General features: G+C 44.8%; 1 protein-coding gene across 4 annotated transcripts in view; it reads right to left on the bottom strand.

Moving 5' to 3' along the window:
- Positions 1-17,243, bottom strand: part of PIP5K1B (phosphatidylinositol-4-phosphate 5-kinase type 1 beta) — a 177,538-nt gene that overhangs the window by 12,884 nt on the left and 147,411 nt on the right. For all 4 annotated transcript variants that reach the window (XM_056523046.1, XM_056523048.1, XM_056523049.1 and 1 more), the window contains one exon: positions 12,688-12,799. In XM_056523046.1, coding sequence (XP_056379021.1) covers positions 12,688-12,799 — 112 coding nt within the window. The remainder of the gene's footprint in view (positions 1-12,687; positions 12,800-17,243) is intronic.

Below are 17,243 nucleotides of genomic sequence, written 5' to 3'. Positions count from 1 at the left end.
GTCTACAGATGGGTCTACAGATTCTGGATTGGCTGATGCTGCAATGCTCTGTAATTGTTTGGACACTGGCTTGCAGTGTTGCTACCTCTAAGGCTAAGTTTCTACTTGTTTTTTTTTTTTTTTTTTTTGCCGTTTTGCCCAAAAAAAAAAAAAATGCCAAAACGGACCCCATGGTGTTTTTTCTTTGAAAAAACGCTGCAGCTAGATGTTAACTGTAAATCAATGAAAAAACGCAAAATTCTTTTTCAACTTAGCATTTTTCAGTTTGGCGTTTTTTAAAATCCTTTTGGTGTTTCACTCTTTTTTTGGCATTTTTCAGCTCCTGCAAAATGCAGGATGTTCAGCCTATGGCGTTTTTCTCCCATAGAAGTCTATGGGAGTAAAAAAACGCCAAGAAAAAAATGCCATGTGGGTTTTAACCCCTTAAGGACGCAGGACGTACTCAAACGGTCCCTTTTCCGAGTCCTTAAGGACTCAGGACGTTTGAGTACGTCCTGTCAAATCCCGGCCCCCCGCCGCTAGCTGGAGGGGAGCCGGTGCCCGATGCCTGCTGAAATCGTTCAGCAGGCATCGGGGCATATATCGCCCAGGGGGGTCATTATGCCCCCACATGTCGGCGATGGCCGCAGATCGCTGGACAATTCAGTCCAGCGATCTGCGGCAGATTCCGGGTCAATCGGGTCTCCAGTGACCCGGTGACCCGGAATTACAGGCTGTTCGGGGCCGTCTCCGATGGCCCCGAACAGCCAGAGCCTGCAGGGGTCAGGTGGCACTGGTGCCACCTCACGATCGCCCTGATTCGTCGGCCAGATTACCGGCCGACCAATCAGGGCGCCTGCTGCGGGTGTCACTCCCGCAATCCGCTCCGCCCCTCTTCCGGAGGACGTGAGCGGGTGCGGGACGTGCACCCCGGTGCTGGGGACCCCGATCCCCCGCGTCAATGTTGGGATCGGGGCCCCAGGAGCGACGGCCGCGGCGGCGACGACAAGGGACTGACCTGTGCGGCGAGGATCGTTGGAGGTGAGTGACAGCCTCCTGCTGTTGCTTAGCAACAGCTCCCAGCATGCAAAAAGGGCATGCTGGGAGCTGTAGTTATGCAACAGCAGGAGGCAGACCACCACAACTCCCAGCATGCCCTTATGGGCATGCTGGGACTTGTAGTTTTGCAACAGCTGAAGGCACATTTTTTCTATGGAAAAGTGTACCTTCAGCTGTTGTGTAACTACAACTCCCAGCTTGCACAAACAGCTAAAGTGCATGCTGGGAGTTGTAGTAGTGCATCTGCTGGTTGCATAACTACAACTCCCAGCATGCCCGTTGGCTGTCGGTGACTGCTGGGAGTTGTAGTTTTGCAACAGCTGAAAGCACACTGAGTTATGTAGCAAACCAGTGTGTCTCCAGCTGTTGCATAACTACAATCCCCAGCATCCCCAGCCAAAGTAGTATGCCTCCAGCTGTGGCATAACTACAAGACCCAGCATGCCCTTCCGCTGTCCGTACATGCTGGGGGTTGTAGCATTTGCAACAGCTGAAGGCACACTGGTTGCAAAACACTGAGTTTGTTATCAAACTCGGTGTTTCACAACCAGTGTGCCTCCAGCTGTTGCAAAACTACAACTCCCAGCATGCACTGATAGACCGTACATGCTGGGAGTTGTAGTTTTGCAACAGCTGGATGTTTCTTCCCCACCCCCCACCCCAATGTGAACGTACAGGGTACACTCACATGGGCGAAGGATTACAGTAAGTATCCGGCTGCAAGTTTGAGCTGCGGCAAATTTTCTGCCGCAGCTCAAACTGCCAGCGAGAAACTACTGTAAACCCCCCGCCCGTGCGACTGTACCCTAAAAACACTACACTACCACACAATAAAAAGTAAAAAAACACTACGTATACACATACCCCTATACAACCCCCCTCCCCTCCCCAATAAAAATGAAAAACATCTGGTACGTCACTGTTTCCAAAACGGAGCCTCCAGCGGTTGCAAAACTACAACTCCCAGCATGCACTGATAGACCGTACATGCTGGAAGTTGTAGTTTTGCAACAGCTGGATGTCCCCCCCCCCCCCCCAATGTGAGCGTACAGGGTACACTCACATGGGCGGAGGATTACAGTAAGTATCCGGCTGCAAGTTTGAGCTGCGGCAAATTTTCTGCCGCAGCTCAAACTGCCAGCGAGAAACTACTGTGAACCCCCGCCCGTGCGACTGTACCCTAAAAACACTACACTACACTAACACACAATAAAATAAAAAGTAAAAAACACTACATATACACATACCCCTACACAGCCCCCCTCCCCAATAAAAATGAAAAACGTCTGGTACGCCACTGTTTCCAAAACGGAGCCTCCAGCTGTTGCAAAACAACTACTCCCGGTATTGCCAGATAGCCACTGACTGTCTAGGCATGCTGGGAGTTTTACAGCAGCTGGAGGCACCCTGTTTGGGAATCACTGGCGTAGAATACCCCTATGTCCACCCCTATGCAAGTCCCTAATTCAGGCCTCAAATGTGCATGGCGCTCTCACTTTGGAGCCCTGTCGTATTTCAAGGCAACAGTTTAGGGCCACATATGGGGTATCGCCGTACTCGGGAGAAATTGTGTTACAAATTTTGGGGGGTATTTTCTGCTTTTACCCTTTTTAAAAATGTAAAATTTTTGGGAAAAGAGGCATTTTAGGTAAAAAAAATAATTTTTTTTTTACATATGCAAAAGTCGTGAAACACCTGTGGGGTATTAAGGTTTACTTTACCCCTTGTTACGTTCCCTGAGGGGTCTAGTTTCCAAAATGGTATGCCATGTGTTTTTTTGCTGTTCTGGCACCATAGGGGCTTCCTAAATGTGACATGCCCCCCAAAAACCATTTGTCGCTCCTTCCCTTCTGAGCCCTCTACTGCGCCCGCCGAACACTTTACATAGACATATGAGGTATGTGCTTACTCGAGAAAAATTGGGTTTGAAATACAAGTAAAAATTTTCTCCTTTTTACCCCTTGCAAAAATTCAAAAATTGGGTCTACAAAAACATGCGAGTGTAAAAAATGAAGATTGTGAATTTTCTCCTTCACTTTGCTGCTATTCCTGTGAAACACCTAAAGGGTTAAAATGCTGACTGAATGTCATTTTGAATACTTTGGGGGTGCAGTTTTTATAATGGGGTCTTTTATGGTGTATTTCTAATATGAAGACCCTTCAAATCCACTTCAAACCTGAACTGGTCCCTGAAAAAAAGCGAGTTTCAAAATTTTGTGAAAAATTGGAAAATTGCTGCTGAACTTTGAAGCCCTCTGGTGTCTTCCAAAAGTAAAAACACGTCAATTTTATGATGCAAACATAAAGTAGACATATTGTATATGTGAATAAAAAATTTTTTTATTTTGAATATCCATTTTCCTTACAAGCAGAGAGCTTCAAAGTTAGAAAAATGCTAAATTTTCAAATTTTTCATCAAATTTTGGGATTTTTCACCAAGAAAGGATGAAAGTTACCACAAAATTATTGCATATTGCAATTATAAGCATTCCAGAGTTATTAATGTTTAAAGTGACAGTGGTCAGAATTGCAAAAAATGGCTGAGTCCTTAAGGTGAAAAAGGGCTCAGTCCTTAAGGGGTTAAAGGGGTACTCCGGCCCTGAGACATCTTATCCCCTGTTTGTGAGCTGGCACCGCGGCATGCAGCTTAAACAGGTGGGTCGCGAACACAAGATTGCGGGGGTCCCCAGCGGCGGGACCCCCGCGGTGAGACATCTTATCCCCTATCCTTTGGCTAGGGGATAAGATGTCTCAGGGCCGGAGTACCCCTTTAACTTTGGCGTTTTTGCAGGCGGTTTTTATTCTTTATTGGAGAAGTGATGGAGATAACTTTGTTAATACAATTTCATAGGGTACCATTAAAAAAATTATAAAAAAAGATACAGTAGTGATGGAAAAAATTGTATTTAATGAAATTTATCTTTTTTATAACAACATTTTTATAAATTTTTAAACAGGGATCAATTTATGTGTGCCAATAATAAAAATGTAGTGTGTGTGTGTTTTTCACTTTTTTTCTTTATTTTTTATATTTGTTTAGGTAGTACTACTACCCCCAGCATGGAACAAACTGTTCCATGATGGGAGTAGTAGTACCTGTACTAATTGACAGATCGCCCGGGACAGTTGCGATCCTTCTGTATAATTTATAGATGCATCCGTCCGCTCTTCTATGGTCCCCTGCACTATTCATATTTCCCGCAGAGAGCTGTGATTGGCCAGATTGTTCCAGCCAATCACAGCTTTCTAAGGGAAATATATACATCAGTGCAGGGGACCATAGAAGAGCAGCCGCCCGCATCTATACATTATACAGGAGGATCACAGCGGGTGTCAGGAGTGACATCCGCTGTGATCTTTCCTTAACTGCAGGTACTACTGCTCCCAACATGGAGCACACTCTGCTCCATGCTTGGAGCTATAGTACCTGCATTAATAGACAGATCGCAACAGGTATCAGAAGTTACACTCGCTGCGATCTGTCTATTAATGCAGGTACTACAGCTCCCAGCATGGAGCAGAGTGTGCTCCATGTTGGGAGTAGTAGTACCTGCAGTTAAGGACAGCGGGTGTCACTCCTGACACTGAATGCAATCATTCTAGCTATTGAAGAGATGCGGTGCAGCTCTCTACAGCGCTCACATCTCTGCACTATACTCTGGCTGGCCAGCGGTATGAATAGAACATCACATATTCATATTTCCCCCTGAGAGCTGTGATTGGCTGCCACCATCTGGCCAATCCCCACTCTGGGCGGAAAATATGAATGAGTGATGTTCTATTCACATCACTGGCCGGCCGGAGTATAGTGCAGAGATGCGAGCGCTGTATAGAGCCGCTCCACATCTCTGCAATAGATAGGATGATCGCATTGAGTGTCAGGAGTGACACCCGCTGTGATCTGTCCTTAATTGCAGGTACTACTACTCCCAACATGGAGCACACTCTGCACCATGCTGGGAGCTGTAGTACCTGCATTAATAGACAGATCGCAGCGAGTGTAACTTCTGATACCTGTTGCGATCTGTCTATTAATGCAGGTACCATAGCTCCAAGCATGGAGCAGAGTGTGCTCCATGTTGGGAGCAGTAGTACCTGCAGTTAAGGAAAGATCACAGCGGATGTCACTCCTGGCACCCGCTGTGATCCTCCTGTATAATGTATAGATGCGGGCGGCTGCTCTTCTATGGTCCCCTGCACTGACGTATATATACACCTATTCATATTTCCCACAGAGAGCTGTGATTGGCTGGAACCATCTGGCCAATCACAGCTCTCTGCAGGAAATATGAATAGGTGTATATCTACGGCAGTGCAGGGGACCACCTATTAGTACAGGTACTACTCCCATCATGGAACAGTCTGTTCCATGCTGGGAGTATAGTACTACCTAAAAAAAGTAAAAAATAGAGAAAAAAAAAAGTGAAACACACACACTTTATTAAAAATTTATAAAAATGTTGTTATAATTTTTTTTTCCTTAAATACACTTTTTTTTCCATCCCTATTGCATCCTTTTTTTTTTTTTGGTACCCAACAAATTTTGAAAAGAACGCCAAAGGGGCCAAAAATGCAATTTTCACTCAAACCGTAAAAATGACAGAAAAATGTAGAGAAATTGCACTGGCTTTTTTTCTGGCGTTTCTGGAAACTTAGCCTAATAGTTGCCACTTATGAAACAGCTTTCCTATGAAAATCTGCATACCTTTATAATAAATATCACTATGGCATCTCTCCTCTCTCTCAATGAATAGGCTATAGGTGCCAGAAATGCACCCAGGGAGAGAGGCCATAGGTAATTTAATTTCCCTGCACATTCCTAAAAGCAAAAGCATGTAAAAAAAAAAGTAACAGGGAACTGGCATTAATTAAATTCTTTGGCATAAGAATAAATATTTTTTGACCATATCTGCTTTTAGAATTAGTCTAATACATTTTGGTATAAGTTGGTCTGGCTGCTGAAACTCATAGCAATCAACTGTTGTCTGAACCTCTCTGTAAGACCCCTGTACACATTAGAAAATATGTCTAAATCTGCTGATTTCAGAGGGACTGGCTGACGGTCTAATGTGTATGTAGGTCTCCCAACCAAGACCTGACAAAACAGCTTTTGCCTTCTTTTGTACTTCCCTTACTCTTTTGTTACCCCTGTACTCTTTTGTATATACAAAGATAAAGCTACAAATGGTGGGAGCTGCATTGTTTCTGCATGCTATTGTATATATTGGACCTCCCAACAAGTCCCCAACAGATGTTGTCAAGGGAGAGAATGATCAGGTATGTTGAATTCCAACTAGACCATTCCTTTGTTCTTGGAAAGATAAGCTGCCAGAGTTTGACAGTGACTTACTCCATTCAGAACACATGAGTGCTTGGCCTAGCTGAATGTTCACGTGTATTGACGGATCAGGAGAAAAAAACGTCAGTCAACAGCTTTCACATGTCTATAGCTACTTTAACATAACATCTAGGCTTCCATATACTTGCCCGGCCTATTCCCAGCTACTGCTGGTTTCACCGAACTTCCGATCTTTGCTGCAATCCTCTTCTTGCTAGTTCCAATGATGTGCCATACAGACAGGGACTGTTAACTCAGCATAGTGATCACAGTGTTCCTGTCCACACGGTGCCACTGGAACCAGTAAGAAGAGGACTGCAACAGAGACAGAAAGTTTGGAAAAACCAGCAGTGTCCTGTTTTCACGGGACAAATATTACAAAACCCTCCCTACCCAGACAACCTATTTTAATGCTTTCCTGGAAGCCCAGACAATTGCTAGTCCATGCCAGCATGGTAGAGACATCTACAAACAGGGTTTCAGGTAAAGAGTGTGTCTGATTTTTACAATTAGATGCATCCACTGAGCATAAGCTTATTACAGGGTGACTGCTGGGACCCCTCTGATTACCTTGCGAAACAAAGCAACTAGTGTTTATGCGGTAGCCCAGTATGGGTGGTGTTACCCCGTACCCTTGCTGTCATGTTAGGCAGCCTCCTGCAGTGTCCCCTGGGCCTCCCTTGCACTTGTTCCCCCATGAACATATGTTTCACTAATTGTTGTATTATAACCTTTAAGAAGGTTAACATGTGATTTGTCATGTGATTGTTACCCAGGAGGTATCAGTGACCAGATGACCCAAGGGTGGCTTATGGGCTCCCTGCTAGTCTCCCCCATAAAAGCCCTGGGAGGAGCTAGCTCTCTCTCTTTCCTTACAAGTCTTTGCTGAAATCAAGTCGAGTCCTTGAGAGCATCCAGAGTCATTGGAGGCCTCAAGTCAAGTCTGCAGCCACAGTCAATTGCAAGTAAGCTACAGTCATAGCTTTTTCAGTCATCAGTCAACTCAGTCCCTGTCAGTAACTGTCAAGTCAGCGTGGCCTGCATTAAATTGTCCAATCTTACTACAAGTCCCAGCAAGCCCTTAAGGTCTCTGAGTCACTGGTCACCTCCGTGAGCCCAGGCTGAACTGTATAGACTTTACCATCTGTCTACCCTCAGTAAAGCTACCATTATCCTTAACTTGGCGTCAAAGTCATTATTGCCCCTGTGCCTAGCCCAGGATCTAGCGGTATACCTTCGGGTAGTACAGAGGATAAACTACGCCCTGGCGTCACAAATACAAGGGGTTAATGCCATCTGCCCCTGGGGTAACAACATCTGCCTTCATAACACCCCGTTACCAAATTTCGTTTTACTGCAGCGATTAAAGTTTTTTCCCCCACAAAATACATTCCATTCCACTCTATGGGCCAGACAAAAACAGCCCAGTACAGTTGAATGGTATGGCAGTGCACATATCCAAAAAAATGGGAGAACATGGGACCTTCATGAGAAAACCCTTTCAAACACTCTATGGTGCCCATAAACAGGCAGTTCCTTATAGCCGTTATCAGCTCTGGCAAATCGATAAAGGTCTCGAATAAGAAAGTCCATGTAATTATGCAATGCGTTAATAAGAGCATTTCAGAGCACCTTTGTTGGATATTACTACACTACCAGAGGGGTAGATACACTACCAGAGGGTAGATAACTTGGATATTTTTGGATTTTCAACTTTACTATAGTATAGGATAGTAAAGAATGAAGGTAGTGGAGATGCTAGGATAATTGTAAAGATGGCAATATACACAACAGTGACAGCGGACAACTATCACTGGATGGATAGAATACACATAATGGACGAATACTAAAACTAGTTCATGGTGTACCAAATATTTTAGTGTTTTTTAAAGAATACTATCTGAATACCTGGCGTTGCCCGGTTTTTCCTTCCTCATCCTTGTTGGGGAGGAAAATCAACAAAGGAGGAAGCTTTTGACTTCAAATCCCATCCCCATATATTGTTGTCATATCCCAACCCCATATCCTGTCCTCATATCCCATCCTCATACCCTGACCTCCTATCCCGACCTCCTATCTCAACCTCCTATCCTATCCTCCTATCCCGTCCTCCTATCTTGACCTCCTATCCCGACCTCCTATCTTGACCTCCTATCCTGTCCTCCTATCCCATCCTCCTATCTCGACCTCCTATCCCGACCTCCTATCTCGACCTCCTGTCTTGACCTCCTATCACGTCCTCCTATCCCGACCTCCTATCCCGACCTCCTATACCGACCTCCTATCCCATCCTCCTATCCCGTCCTCCTATGCCGTCCTCCTATCCCGACCTCATATCTCATTCTCCTATCCCATCCTCCTATCTCGACCTTCTATCCCGACCTCCTATCTTGACCTCCTATCCCGTCCTTCTATCCCGTCCTCCTATCTCGACCTCCTATCCCGACTTCCTATCTCGACCTCCTATCCTGTCCTCCTAGCCTGTCCTCCTATCCTGTCCTCCTATCTGAACCCCCTATCCCGTCCTCCTATCTCCACCTCTTATCCCGACCTTCTATCCCAACCTCCTATCTCAACCTCCTATCCCGTCCTCCTATCTTGACCTCCTACCCCGACCACCTATCTCGACCTCCCTTTCCCGTCCTCATATCTCGACCTCCTATCTCGACCTCCCATCCCGTCCTCATATCCCAATCTGTAATATGTGTACCAGGTATTGAAATATCTCCAGCCGTACAGAAGTTATGTGAGAACATACATTTCCCATTGATTTGCACGTGACTTTAAACAAAAACCCTGACCCTCACAAATGGGTGTAGTTAAGGGGTAAATTAACTATCCTATATTTTAAGTGGACATATAAGTAACATGTGACCAAGTATTATCGAAATATCTCCAGCCGTTTGGAAGTTATGCAGTAACATATATTTTCCATAGACTTGTATAGGACTTTAAACATAAACCCCGCCCCTGGCAAATGGGGGTGAGTAAGGGTTAAATCACCTATCCTATGTTTGTTGTTGACATATAAGTAACATGTGTGCCAAGTTTCATGTTAATATCTTTAGCCGTTTGGAAGTTTTTGTGGAACATACATACACACACACACGTTGAGTTTTATATATATACTAGCTGAGTACCCGACGTTGCCCGGTTTTTCCTTCCTAAGGCTGGGTTCACACCATGTTTTGTTAAGTACGGTTCCCGTATACGGCTGGGAAGAGGGGGCGGGGCTTAATCGCGGCGCCCGCATTCAGCCGTATTCGGGAACCGTATTTAATGCATGTCTATGAGCCGACCGGAGTGAACCGCAGCCTCCGGTCGGCTTCATTTTCGGCCGTATGCGGTTTCCCCACCGTAGGCAAAAACACGGTCGACCACGTTTTTGCCTGTGGTCGGGAAACCGCATACGGCCGAAAACGGAGCCGACCGGAGGCTGCGGTTCACTCCGGTCGGCTCATAGACATACATTAAATACGGTTCCCGAATACGGCTGAGTTCGGGCGCCGCGATTAAGCCCCGCCCCCTCCTCCCAGCCGCATACGGGAACCGTATGTAACAAAACGTGGTGTGAACCCAGCCTAATCCCTGTTGGGGAGGAAAATAAACAAAGGAGGAAGCTTTTGACTTCGTATCCAGTCCTCATATATTGTTGTCATATCCCAACCCCATATCCCAACCTCCTATCCTGTCCTCCTATCTCGACCTCCTATCCCGACCTCCTGACGTGACCTCCTATACCGTCCTCCTATCCCATCCTCCTATCCCGTCCTCCAATCCCGACCTTCTATCCTGACCTCCTATCTCAACCTCCTATGCCGATCTCCTATCCCGATCTCCTATCTTGACCTCCTATCCCGTCTTCCTATCCCGTCCTCCTATTCCGTCCTCCTATCTTGACCTCCTATCCTGTCCTCCTATCCTGTCCTCCTATCTCAACCTCCTATCCCGACCTCCTTTCCCATCCTCCTTTCCCGTCCTCATATCTCGACCTCCTATCTCGACCTCCTATCCCGTCCTCCAATCTCGACCTCCTATCTCGACCTCCTATCCTGTCCTCCTATGCCGACCTCCTATCCCGACCTCCTTTCCTATCCTCCTATTTCGACCTCCAATCTTGACCTCCTATCCCATCCTCCTATCTCGACCTCCTATCCCATCCTCCTATCTCGACCTCCTATCTATACCTCCTATCCCGACCTCCTATCCCATCCTCCTATCCCATCCTCCTATCCCGACCTCCTTTCCCGTCCTCATATCTCGACCTCCTATCTTGACCTCCTATCCCGACCTCCTATCCAGACCTCCTATCCCGTCCTCATATCCGGTCCTCCTATCCCGTCCTCCTATCCCGTCCTCCTATCCCGTCCTCCTATCCCATCCTCCTATCCTGACCTGCTATCCCGACCTCATATCTCGTCCTCGTATCCCATCCTCATATCCCGTCCTCCTATCCCGACCTCCTATCTCGACCTCCCATCCCGTCCTTATATCCCGACCCGTAATATGTGTACCAGGTATTGAAATATCTCCAGCCATACGGAAGTAATGTGGGAACATACATTTCCCATTGATTTGCATGGGACTTTAACCCCTTAAGGACCGGAGGTTTTTCCGTTTTTGCATTTTCGTTTTTTGCTCCTTGCCTTTAAAAAATCATAACTCTTTCAAATTTACACCTAAAAATCCATATGATGGCTTATTTTTTGCGCCACCAATTCTACTTTGTAATGACATCAGTCATTTTGCCCAAAAATCTATGGTGAAGCGGGAAAAAAAATCATTGTGCGACAAAATTGAAAAAAAAAAACGCTGTTTTGTAACTTTTGGGGGCTTCCGTTTCTACGTAGTACATTTTTCGGTAAAAATGACACCTGATATGTATTCTGTAGGTCCATACGATTAAAATGATACCCTACTTATATAGGTTTGATTTTGTCGGACTTCTGGAAAAAATCATAACTACATGCAGGAAAATTAATACGTTTAAAATTGTCATCTTCTGACCCCTATAACTTTTTTATTTTTCCATGTATGGGGCGGTATGAGGGCTCATTTTTTGCGCCGTGATCTGAAGTTTTTAACGGTACCATTTTTGCATTGATAGGACTTATTGATCACTTTTTATTCATTTTTAAATGATATAAAAAGTGACCAAAAATGCACTATTTTGGACTTTGGAATTTTTTTGCGCGCACGCCATTGACCGAGCGGTTTAATTAATGATATATTTTTATAATTCGGACATTTCCGCACGCGGTGATACCACATATGTTTATTTTTATTTTTATTTACACTGTGTTTTTTTTTTATTGGAAAAGGGGGGTGATTCAAACTTTTAATAGGGGAGGAGTTGAATGATATTTATTCACTTTTTTTTTTCACTTTTTTTTTGCAGTGTTATAGGTCCCATAGGGACCTATAACACTGCACACACTGATCTTCTATGTTGATCACTGGTTTCTCATAAGAAACCAGTGATCAACGATTCTGCCGCATGACTGCTCATGCCTGGATCTCAGGCACTGAGCAGTCATTCGGCGATCGGACAGCGAGGAGGCAGGAAGGGGCCCTCCCGCTGTCCTGTCAGCTGTTCGGGATGCCGCGATTAGCCGCGGCTATCCCGAACAGCCCGACTGAGCTAGCCGGCAACTTTCACTTTTAGCCGGCTAAAGGGTTAATAGCGCGCGGCGCCGCGATCGGCGCTGCGCGCTATTAGAGGCGGGTCCCGGCTTCACTATGACGCCGGGCCCGCCATGATATGACGCGGGGTTACTGTGTAACCCCGCGTTATATCAGAAGAGCAGGACCAAGGACGTACCGGTACGTCCTTGGTCCTTAAGGGGTTAAACAAAAACCCTGACCCTCACAAATGGGGGTAGTTAAGGGTTAAATTAACTATCCTATATTTTAGGGGGACATATAAGTAACATGTGACCAAGTATTATCGAAATATCTCCAGTCGTTTGGAAGTTATGCAGTAACATATATTTCCATTGACTTGTATGGGACTTTAAACATAAACCCCGCCCCTGGCAAATGGGGGTGAGTAAGGGTTAAATCACCTATCCTATGTTTGTTGTTGACATATAAGTAACGTGTGCCAAATTTCATGTTAATATCTTTAGCCGTTTGGAAGTTTTTGTGGAACCAAACACACATACATACATACACACACACGTTGAGTTTTATATATATATATATATATATATATATATATATTTACGCCTTTTTTGTGCCTTTTCTATAGACACAAAAAACTGTTTAAAGACAATGATATAAGTCGGCCAAAGCTCTTAGAAATGACTTACTAAGTAGACATCAAAGGCATCATTGTCATTGTCCATTTCTATTGTGCTCTGCTCAGATGTTTGGTATGCACTGTCTTCTAGTGTGAAAGTAGAACTTGATGGTAGTCCTCTCCTATAAACAGAAAAAAGCAAAACATTAGAAAAAGTTGTATCCTAAAAGCTGTTTAAGACATTCAGCGCATTTGGAAAGTTTTCAGACCCTTTAACTTTTTTTTTTTTTTCACATTTTGTTATGCTGTGGCCTTATTGTAAAATATTTTTTCCCCCATAATTCCACACTCAAAACCCCATTAAGGGAAAATGAAAACAGAATCTTTGCCAATTTATTAAAAAGAGAAAACCAAAACTGACAAAAGTATTCAGACCCCTTATTTAGGATTTAGTTGAAGCACTCTTGGCAGTGATTACAGCCTGTATTCTTCTTGGGTATGATGCCACCTGGATTTGGAGATTTTTTTGCAATTCTTCTCTGCATTCTTTTTCTTCACCTCTCTTGCCAAGGCCCTTCTCCCCTCATTACTAATATTGGTGTGGTGGACAGCTCTAGAAAGAATCCTGGTTGTTGCAACCTGCTTCCATTTAAGAATTTTTTAGGCCACGGTCTTCTTGGGAACTGCTAGTGCAGCAGACATTGTTTGTACCTTTCTCTAGATCTGTGGCTGCACACAATCTTGTCTATGAGTTCTACAGGCAGTTCTTTCCTTCTCAGGGCTCGGTTTTGCTATTATATACACTGTCAGCAGTGAGACCTTATATAGACAGGGGCGTGTCTTTCCAAATTACGTCCAGTCAACTGAATTTACCACAAGTGACTTCAATTAAGGTGTAGAAACATCTCAGAGATGATGAAAAATGGGAGGTCTCAAAGCAAAATACCAAGTGTCATAGTAAGGGGTCTGAATACTTATGTTCATGCCAAATTTATGTGTTTCATTTTTAATACATTTTTAGTCATACATTTCTAAAATCTTTTTTGACATTTTCATTTTGGGATATAATGAGTGCAGAATAATGGGGGGGGGGTGATTTTGTTTACAATTTTTGCACAAGGCTGTAAAATTAACAAAATGTGAAACATTTTGAAGGGGTCTGAAAACTTTCTGAATGTGTTGTATGTAATTTCACATAGTTTACAAGGTATTTATATAACTGTGAGTACGTGGATGAATAAAATCCTGCATTCACAACCTACTGTAAAAACATAGTAAAATGGATTAATATGTTTGCGGCTGATTATCCCCAGCACTGAGCTTATTGTATAATAAAAATGTGGCTTCAGGAACTGATCCATTTAATACCACACTGACAAGTGATCTTTGTGTGCAGCATCCTCCCCAAGCAGGCATAGTTTGTACCAATGTTTGTATGTTTTATAAATCATGGGTGCAGCCCGGACTGGTTAGTTGTGTGAGTGGGTGGATCAGGGATGTGGCTGGGTGGATCAAGGGCAATATTATGGATTGTAAGGTATGCACCACATGTCATAATAACCACGTAAATTGTATTATAGACTACACAGTATTGTGCTAACACTGCTGTAAGGGACTGTATAAAAAAGTGCTAAATTGACATTAAAGCACTTGCAGACACATGTCAGCCTTAGTACTATACCTCCACTGGTCATGCAAGAGTCATGCAAACAATACAGCTTCTCCAACACAATATATTTTTGTTCTTTTTCTCTTTTTAATTCTTAACCCAATCTCAAGAATGTATACAATTCCCACTCACTCGGTGACCACTAACAATAAGCAACCGGAGATAGCAGTGTATAATAGCTGCTAAAACACGAACAAAACAATCTGCAACCTACATAACCAACAACCCACATAATTACACTGCTCGGTTACTGACTGCTCCATTTTCTGCTGGGAGACAACACAAAAGCCCTTATTTATTGGATTTACACTCAGCGTAAATAGCTCACAATAGCTTTAGCACTAGCAAATGTCACCGATACCGATAACTGATTCCCCAGCAGGAATTAATCAATACACTCTTCCATTGGCTCTTAAATGGGCACTGTCTGATCCAAAAACTTTTAATATGTTGTTACTGATGAAAATTAAACCTTTTGTAATATGGTTGTTTAAAGTTTTTTTAATATTTAATAAAGAAAACCGCCCCTGGACTCTAACGAGTCTTGTAGCAGCATTAGGCATGTCCATGAGTCATGGACAAGAGATGACTCATGTACAAGGCTGCATGAGCAAACACACCAATCACCTTCCACCACCACAAGGAGGGACATGCCCCCTTCCCCTTCTAACGCGGTGAGCTAATGAATAGAGGCATTTTCATAATAAATATAGGTTATAGAGGCATAAAAATGTAATGTACATGGTCAGGATTAGATGCTGAGTAATTTTTTGTGGGATCTGACAGGTATGCTTTAAATTGCCACTGTCAGATACAATAACTTTTGATATGTTATAAAGCATGCAAAAACAATGGTGGAGATTTATTAAGGCAATTAGAGCTCTTTTTTTGCTTACAAAAGTCGCACAAAAAGTTGCATCTGCGCCTAAACAATTTTTTGTGCGACTTTTGGCAGAAAGCTAAAATCTACAATAAAGTAGATTTCAGTTTTCAATTTACAGTGGTCAGGGATTTATCAAGTGCGACAGTCGCACCAAAGTCGCAACTGCCTCCAAAGCAGTGTAAATGTAAGCCAACCCGGACCTAGCTTACAAAACTTGCTTTGGAGAGCGGGATATCATATTTCCCGGCGGGAGCCGAGACCACAGCTCCTGCGGGAAATTTGAAATCATGTCCCCCGCTCACCTCCTGTGTGTCACGTCCCCCCCACCGCTGCCTATCTTTGCCTCGCCACCGCCGCTTGCTCCAGACCTCCCATCCGCCGGCTAGCCATTACAGGAGTACAACTCCCAGCATGCCCTGTCAGTGAGGACATGCTCGGAGCTGTAGTTGCAACAGCTGGTAGTTGCGGGTGGGTTGCCAGGGAGAGGAGCCGGCCAGCTGCAAGGAATATGAAACTACACTGTATCTTCATATTTCTGCTGCTGCGACCAGCGGCGGCGAGGCAAAGATAAGCGGTGGTGAGGGGGATGTTACACACACGGGAGGAGAGCGGCCATGGTGGGAGTGTAGGCAACTGTCGGGGGGGGGGGGGGTTGGCAATTGAGAGGGGGGGGGTTGGCAATAAGCAGGGAGGGGGGGTTGTTGGCAATAAGCAGGGGGGTTCCCCTCCCTGGCCACCTGTCTGTAACTTCCAGCCGTTGCAACTACAATTCCCAACATGTCCTCACTGTTAGGGAATGCTGGGAGTTGTAGTCTTGCCACAGCTAGCGGGCGGGTGGCCGGGGAGCTGCTGGTGCCTCCAGCTGTTGCCAAACTACAACTTCCATGATGGGAGTTGTAGTTTAGGAATGGGGTGCCTCCAGCTGTTGCTAAACTACAACTTCAATGATGGGAGTTGTAGTTTAGAATTGGGCTGCCTCCAGCTGTTGCTAAACTACAACTTCCATGACAGGAGTTGTAGTTAAGGAACGGTTTGCCTCCAGCTGTTGCTAAGCTACAACTTCCATGATGAGAGTTGTAGTTTATAATTGGGCTGCCTCCAGCTGTTGCTAAACTACAACTTCCATGATGGGAGTTGTAGTTTATAAATGGGGTGCCTCCAACTATTGCTAAACTAAAACTTCCATGAGGTGCCTCCAGCTGTTGCTAAACTACAACTCCCATGATGGCAGTCATAGTAGGGAAACAGAGAGACTCCAGTTGTTGATAAGTTGCAATTTATATCTTTCCTAGACAATCAAAGGCGGCCTGGAAATTATGGGGTTGCAATTTAGCAACAGCTGGAGGCTCCCTGTTAGGAAACGCTGGTTTATGGACGTTTTCTTTAAGGGAGGGGGGGGAGGGGTTGGCAATAAGCAGGGAGGGGGGGTTGTTGGCAATAAGCAGGGGGGTTCCACTCCCTGGCCACCTGCCTGTAACTTCCAGCTGTTGCAACTACAACTCCCAACATGTCCTCACTGTTAGGGAATGCTGGGAGTTGTAGTCTTGCCACAGCTAGCGGGCGGGTGGCCGGGGAGCTGCTGGTGCCTCCAGCTGTTGCCAAACTACAACTTCCATGATGGGAGTTGTAGTTTAGGAACGGGGTGCCTCCAGCTGTTGCTAAACTACAACTTCAATGATGGGAGTTGTAGTTTAGAATTGGGCTGCCTCCAGCTGTTGCTAAACTACAACTTCCATGACAGGAGTTGTAGTTAAGGAACGGTTTGCCTCCAGCTGTTGCTAAACTACAACTTCCATGATGAGAGTTGTAGTTTATAATTGGGCCGCCTCCAGCTGTTGCTAAACTACAACATCCATGATGGGAGTTGTAGTTTAGGAATAGGGTGCCTCCAGCTGTTGCTAAACTACAACTTCCATGACGGGAGTTGTAGTTTATAAATGGGGTCGCTCCAGCTGTTGCTAAACTACAACTTCCATGACGGGAGTTGTAGTTTAGGAATGGGGTGCCTCCAACTATTGCTAAACTAAAACTTCCATGAGGTGCCTCCAGCTGTTGCTAAACTACAACTCCCATG

The sequence above is a fragment of the Hyla sarda genome, chromosome 1, assembly GCF_029499605.1.
Source record: "Hyla sarda isolate aHylSar1 chromosome 1, aHylSar1.hap1, whole genome shotgun sequence".
Taxonomy (NCBI): domain Eukaryota; kingdom Metazoa; phylum Chordata; class Amphibia; order Anura; family Hylidae; genus Hyla; species Hyla sarda.
The sequence above is the reverse complement of the archived record's forward strand: the minus strand, read 5'-3'. Positions and strand labels throughout refer to the sequence as shown.